We start from the raw sequence: 7,723 nt of genomic DNA, 5'->3' as shown, positions 1-7,723 counted from the left end.
TTGAAGCAATGTTCTTTGTACTACATATTTTCCAGTACATACCTGACTGTCAATAACCTGCTAATCCCTAAAACAAACTTGCTATAAAAACATCATAACGACAATTAAATGTCAAAGAGTATAGTAATAATTTGAGAAACAAAATGTTTCTTCTTTAAATTAAGAAAAGGCAAATCCCCTAAACAGCCTTTTCTCCTATAGTGGAGGTTCTTATTACAACAATTAATCCATAAAGTGGTTTTATAACTTTCTTATTTTGCTAGTCACTCTATTATATAATATAACCACTGGTAAAGTAAACAAAAAAAAAACGTTTTTTCTTGTCCTTCAAAATAATTCATACAATACAACTTAAGAGATGTACGTATTATTCCCATCCAACTGCAAGCCACACAAATTTGTTTTTGTCACCCACCCACCTGTCCCACCTAACCCCAAAACAATTATAGAACAGTTCAACCGATACAGAGCCACACCACAAGCAATTGGGTGGACACTGCATTTCTAACGTTTTATCACAGAAAATAATTCCACATATTAAACAAACTGGAAACTAAAATAAATTTTGAATTTTGAATTTTGAATTAATGTCCTAGAGTTTCTCTTTTTTTATAAAGTACAGTGCTCACTCCAGTATCTGGATGCGATTGTTATTCTCATCACTCACAACAATTCGGCCATTACTGAGAACTGCTAGAGACGATGGAGAATTGAATTCTCCTAAATTACTGCCCTTTGTTCCAAACTTGCCAACAAACTTTCCACTGAGTTCAAATACTTGTATTCTATTATTATCTGAATCACAGACCATCAGGTGACCTGACTTGTTTACTGACAAACAACAGGGATAATTAAACTCCCCGTCCCCTCCACCCTCCTTTCCAAACTTGTACTGAAAGTCTCCATTACAATTAAAAACCTTTATACAGTGTTCACTGCAGTCTGACACTATGAGATATCTATCACATTGAACACAGTGGAAAGGAAAAGTAAAAGAACCCTGCCCACCTATCTTCATTAGAAACTTGCCATCAGGAGAAAAGATCTTAATCAGTTCGTTACCTGCATCAGCAACAACGATATTTCCATCACTGTCTACAGATAAACCACAAGGATAAGAGAGCTGACTATCAAGGCTTCCTTCCCCACCAAACATACCCACGTACTCACCCTCCCCACTGAAAATCTGGATCCTATGGTTATGCCAGTCTGCTACGAAAATATCTCCATTTGTATGAAACGTTATTCCCCTAGGAAACTTAAATTCGCCCGCTTTGTTACCTTCCCGACCAAAAGATCTTAAGTATTTTCCATCACTCTTGAAGATATGAACTCTGTGGTTCCCAAAATCAGTTACAGCTATCTCGTCCCTGGCATTCACTGCCACCCCCCAGGGATAGATAAACATTCCAACAGACGAACCTTCTTTTCCAAAAGATAAAACAGGTCTTAACTGAAATAATTTCACATCAATGGAAAAAGGACTATCAAGAATGTGTTTGCCGTTTACCTTTACTGTCACTTTGTATTTGCCTTGATCTTTGGGTGAATAGGAGATTTTGTAGCTTCCATCCTTATTGTCATTTATTCGCACTTCCGTCGCGCATTCTCGTCCTTGTTCGTCCCTGATCTCTACCGATACACGGTCATGTTTATTGTAACACTGCTCTCTCTCTGCGTTTCTAGTGGTCAGAACAAACTGTGCTTCAACTCCAACAGTTCCTTCTTGGAGTCCTTTGCCCTCAGCGACAGATTGACTAGCTTCAGTTTGCTGCAGTATTTTCAGTGTTCCGATTTCTTCGGTGTTGACAGTTTTCAACATCTTTTGATTTGGCACGAAATCCAACGTCGGAAGATCTTTCAGGTCACGCTCAGTTGGCTTAGTAGTTTGATCAACTCCTTCCAATATTGTTTCTAATGACTTTTTCACTTGAACGACTTCAGCGTTTGCACTTCGTGCCAAAACTTTATCAGCTTTATCCAACGTTGATTTGATCACCTCTATTTGATGCTCGATCTCGGTCTTTTGCGTTGTTAGACTTTCGAGTGATTTCTCTGTTTGGTCCTCCACCGCTGCAAAAATAGTTTGCTTCTTCGCTTGAATATTTGCAATTAAATTGTCAACAGTCCTCTGAACGTCCCTCTTCACCTCTTCGCCTCGTTGTATGATCTTCGCGTAGTCTTCATCAAGTTTACTAACAGCAGTCAGCTTTGCTCGTAAATGACGCTTCTGTGTTTCAATCATTGATTTCATTTCAATCTTTTGTCTTTCAGCTTCGTCTTCTATGTGCTCCAAAGCATGACCACTGTGGCTTAGAGTGACACAAGTTTGGCAGACCGCCATTTCACAGCTCTTACAAAAGTACTTTAGCTCTTCTTTCTCGTGCCATTGCTTTGAACAGAACACAGGTCGCTTTAGCACATCCTCATAGTCCTTGTCTTGAAAGTCTTTCAGCGCCAGAACACGGTGATCTTTACTTTTTCGCATGATGTTGTGTCCAGTTACACACTCTTGACAATAAAATATGCAACAATGGAAACAGTAAGAAGTCTCGGAGCTTTTCTTCTCGCAGTTCCCACATCTCACTTGACTACTTCTGCACTCTTTTATTGCCAGCACATCAATCAAGCCATTCAGATAAAAACTGGTTGGAAGATCTGTCAGATCGCCACTTTCAGGTACTCTGCTAACGGCTTGACAATTTGGGCATCTGATGGTGTCGCAGCCATGACTCGCCTTATGCCATTGTTTCAAGCAGTGCAGACAGAAACTGTGTAAGCATGGCAGATGTTTTGGATCGGTAAATATGTCGGAACACACCGAGCAAGACACTTCTTCGCGGAGATTATGGAGCAACGTTTTGATATCCATGTCGTGTTTAGAAACAAGCGAGTAAAGCAAGGTTTCCGCGGAACTCAACCCGAAACAATGAAGTCTTGTGATTGTCTTTTTTTAGCTCTTCTTGGAATCGTGGCTGTTTATTATGATAATTCTTTCCCTTGTTCAAACCAATCATTGAACGTTGCTTTAAAGAGCCTTTGTCATTTTGTCTTGGATACTGATTCCTAAGAATGTGACCCTGAGGCACTCCGTTTAAGCTTGTTGATCAGATGTCACTAAAACGTGGATCATAACAAAAGAGTACTGCTTTTGAGTCTGTATTTCAATTCCTTTCTGTCTGAATAGACTTTATTTGTTTTGTTCACACGCAAAAGATGGACTGCTCATTTTGCTAGGGTGTGTTGGTCAGGCAGAACTGAACTTACACGCTCTACGGACTTGCGAAGGTTCGCGATTATCTGCGAGTCACGCGTCGTTCGTTTCGCGCGCCGCGCGTCGATTACTCACGACAGGAAAATGCTTCTTGGCAGTCTGTTGTGATCAAAACTACTTATATCATTATAGACTGTAATTTTCATATGGCAATGGCATCTTATCCATCCTCTAAAATCTTTCCGTTTCATCTACGCCTGTAAAGAAAACCTCTGATCTCGTTCCCAGAGCTCTTGTGGACGAAGCCGAAGAGATCTGGGAACGGGATTAGAAAACCTCATTTCTCCTCACCAGGGCTGGCGGGGGGGGGGGGGGGGGGCAAGCAGCGAGGCCTGGAACCGAATTTCTATGATCGCCCCAGTTAAGAAATTTTGCTGAGCGAGACTAAGTACTGGTTTGTGGAAAACAAACATGGCGGACTTCCGTGAGCGGGATGCGTTTGTAAAGTTTTGTAAACGTCGCGCATATTTCACGTTCAAACATCTAAGAAAAAGTTCCAGTTGCCCTACATCTAAATCTTGGACATTTCGATCGAGGCATCGAGGATAAATATTCCAACGTAAACCTGCGAGCGGGAACTCCACGGTGTGAGCCAGATTGCAGGGATGAATATTTCATTCGAGCATTTTTTGCAGCGGTGTCCTATCAACGGGATAAACTGAAGTATTTCTATATTTCCGGACTCCCTGATGGTGAGGGTTGCTTCTTTTGAACAGCTTAACAGCCTCGTGACCCTTTTTGTTTGCGTTTAACTGACAGGGTTAAAGCAGGTTTCATATGGCGCGTTTCTGTTACGTTACTACAAGAGGACTGTTTCAGTTTCAGGCAAAGCATCTGGCATTATTTATGAAAGTGAATACTGGATAGGTCCCTCGGCAGAATTGAGAATTCATCACCATCTCTTTGTTTACGACAATAATTGTGTCGTTGATTGTTTTTGTTTCTTCATAGTCATCCTTAGACTTTTGTTTTGATATTCTTGACTTAACGGTTTAAATAACGGGTCCAGTCAAGTCATTGAGATGGAGAGTGTGCAGGAAGTTTGACTTTACCACCACATTTTGTTGCTCTCTCTGTAACCCCTTCCCTGGTACTAATTTTTTTGTGCCACCTCTCAATCAACTACAAGTCGATTAGCCCTTTACTCATGCTTAAAGAACAAGAAATATACAGTTTTTTTATAATTTCTGGATGGGGGCTTATCAACTTCTGGTTGGGGTTTAAATGGTTAGGGGCTAATAGACTTGGGGGCTGAATGACTGTTTCCGATCCCTGCGCTTGATGTCTTGTTATTCTCGAAAGCCTTAAAGCCAAGTCTCAAAATTGGCCTATTTTAAATGTTGTGGAGGTTCTGCTGACTCAGGTTTGCCCAAGTTAAAGTTAGTTGTCTGGATGAAAGACTATTTTTACCTGCCTACCTCATTACTAGCACTCAACTACAGGTAACATGGCTCATTTGCCTTTCCTGGATCTATTCCATAAATTATCTCTCTTAGCAGATGAGTATGTGGCAGTCCTATTTTGATATCCAGAGGTATTACAGAGCTTTCTCCCATCACACAAATAAAACTGATGCTCATCACCAGTACAAATTATGCCAAAGCATGTGAGCAACTGCTTTCTTTATTTTCACGGGTCAATAACTTGTAAATGAAATACTAGTAAGGGTTCACATTGAGTCTAAGCCTAACAAATAGTCCATTTTGGACATTCCCATATGCAGAAGCAGAAAAATGATTCCAAATTTGCGAGTTCACATTGGTACTGAACAGTAAAGGATGGAGGTTTCAAAACCTCTGTAATTTATCACTGTATTATCGAGACATGCAAACCGGTAGTTATTTTCAATGTTGTTGACTGACCTGCAACTGCCTTCAAGTTTCATGATTTAAATTACTCGAAAAAAAGTCTTCAGACTCAACACATTACAGGAAAATCATAAAATAAATGCAGTCTTTCATAAGAGAGTAAGTTAAGACGGAAAAAACTTTAGACAGAAAAGCTTGTTTAATGTAAGCTCAAGTTTAATTAAATGTACAACTCTGAACAGTTGAGAATATTTTAAAGACTTACGTTCGGAGGCTTCGCGATATATCATGATGGCAAACATGAAACAGTTCGACATCGCTCTTTTTCCACAGAAATTAGTGAAGAATAATTGGTCGGTGCGAAGATGGAAGGCAATCAACCTTGAAATTTCCACAGCAAAATAAAAACTTCAGCTTCGTTCTCTTCCTGAGGGCCTCTTCATATGAGCCGGGTAACCGGGCTGCCTCGATTACCGGGACGAATTTTGTTGTCTGTTCATATGGGAAATTTCAGCCCGGTCTACCGGAATAAAATCCAAGAAACACAACCAAAATGGTGGAACATAAGCTTGTATCGTTCGCGGCTGTCGCAGCTTTGTGGACTCTTGTAACTTTACTAATAAAGCTAATTCGCCTACTCCTAAAGTGGAAATACATACAAGGCAAAAATTATGCCATTTTGGCCGCTATGTCGCGAAAGCGAAGCTATTTCGTCTAAAAAGTTGCGTCCCGGTTACCCGGGCTGAAGTGTTCATATGGGAAAATTTTCATCCCGGTTACCGAGATCTCGGTAACTGGGCCAGCCTGGCTTCTCATATGAGCACATCGAAATTTTTACGAAGGAAGGAGTGGCGAGGCGAGATCTCGGAAACCGAGCCAGCCCGGTTGACCGGGCTCATATGAAGAGGCAGTGAGACGGGGAAACCTCTCCAGGCAACCAAGAATGCAACCACGCTCGCCAGGAAAATAGCACAAACCTGGTCCTTTATTCCCTTAATCCTGATTGTCTAAGAGCTGTCGTTAAAAAATGCTAACAGCGAATAAAAAGTTATCGAATCGAAGGCAAATCCTGAACAAAAGTGGCGGCGAAACATGTTTCGGTTTCCTCGCGTTATTTTCGCGTTATGCGCATGCTCGTTATGGTTCTCAAATGATTGACAGATTTCTTTACTGGGGCGATTATAGGAACCGGAAAAGCGGCGAGATCAAAGGTAGCTGCCAGCCCCCCGTGCTCCTTACCATCTTATGGCAAATGTAAGAAGACACGTTATGGGAATACAAGACCCAATCATCAGAGTTAAAAAAGTTTGACTAAAACCCAAATTCTCTCAACATTATTTAAAGAAATACTGCGGCTCAGTCAGGAGAAATTTGATATCGATCGTTTTCTTTGGACGGTGAAAATCAGTGGCAAGTTTGAATTAAGAGCTGTTGTGGTTTGTCACAGCTGACCTCACTGAAATAGTGAGCTATTTTTAGCTGTCTAAGTGTGCATTTGAAGACCCTCAAGACGTCAACGCTGTCGTTTTCGTTTTAAGCGGTATCTTGTAGGGATCGAAAATAAAGTTAGAGATTCACCCAGGTTGATCTCCTCTAGGACTTTAATTCAAATTTTCCGACAAGCATCCCCGACCTTTTCGTATAGGCCACCCTTCTTCCCCTCCCCACAGCTCGATGCTCGCTAACCGTCAGTGTCTCATGGTTATATACATGTGACGTGTAGTTATTTTATTGGTGGAATGAAATGCGTTTTTGTCTGACAAGGATCTTGTGTACCGGTCAACTGATCAACAGTAACGAACTTTTCAGTTAAAGATTGAGAAAGAACAGGAGCCATAATCGGGGACGGAGACCGTAAGCGCGCGCCATTTCTAGTATTGGGGTTGTCCCCATGATATGGGACAATAATTCTATTTTTAGAACAAATTGCGCCATCGCCTGCGGCACACGCGCGTACATGCTGCGAGGATTTTTGCGGATGTCGCGCGGGGGAAATGGCCTTCAAAATTCCCGAGATTTTTCATGTTTTTGGCCCACAACGCAACGCGTTTACGTCTGTTGGAATTTTGCTTAAGTATTTTCGTCGTAAGCTGCTCCAGTTTGAGTGAAGTAAGACAGTGTCGAATTTAGGTATGTTCCGCTGTAAGCTTATAGCGGAGCTCCGACGGCCCGAAGGGCCGCCAAGCGGAGCCCCATACTCATATGGGAAAGAAAAGGAAACCCATGAGTTGATTTTCTCATGGTTATCATGGCTAGCGGTATTGCTCGTGGGCGCGTACGCACGACGACGACGACGACGACGGCGACGGCGACGGCGGAGTTGCCCAACATGGCGGCCATCCTCCAAATAATAGGTTGACAGAGACATGCAGCCTTGGTTTACCGTGTACTTCCTTGATATTGGACATCCATGTTATGATCAATTGATACCTGTCAATACAAGGTATCCGCTGACCAGTATCACGTGACCATATCGCGGGCTCAGGTTTACAGCTCCTCGAGGTCACGTGTTTTCTTGAAGTTGACCGCTGACCAAGCGCTGGTTATCGATTGGATCGCGGGCTCATATTGGGTTAGCTTGTTGGAAACAGGGCAGGATTGCTCGGAAGCCAGTTTACGCTAACCCAGGATTAAAAGTTAA

General features: G+C 42.0%; 1 protein-coding gene across 1 annotated transcript; it reads right to left on the bottom strand.

Annotated features, from left to right (window-relative positions):
• Positions 1-437: 437 nt before the first annotated feature.
• LOC145469840 (E3 ubiquitin-protein ligase TRIM45-like) lies at positions 438-2,902 on the bottom strand. Its single transcript, XM_081453641.1, has one exon. The coding sequence runs from the start codon at positions 2,870-2,872 to the stop codon at positions 626-628; it is 2,247 nt and encodes a 748-aa protein (XP_081309767.1). The 5' UTR covers positions 2,873-2,902; the 3' UTR covers positions 438-625.
• Positions 2,903-7,723: the final 4,821 nt, after the last annotated feature.

Source organism: Orbicella franksi, chromosome 15 (genome assembly GCF_964199315.1).
Source record: "Orbicella franksi chromosome 15, jaOrbFran1.1, whole genome shotgun sequence".
NCBI lineage: Eukaryota > Metazoa > Cnidaria > Anthozoa > Scleractinia > Merulinidae > Orbicella > Orbicella franksi.
The sequence above is the reverse complement of the archived record's forward strand: the minus strand, read 5'-3'. Positions and strand labels throughout refer to the sequence as shown.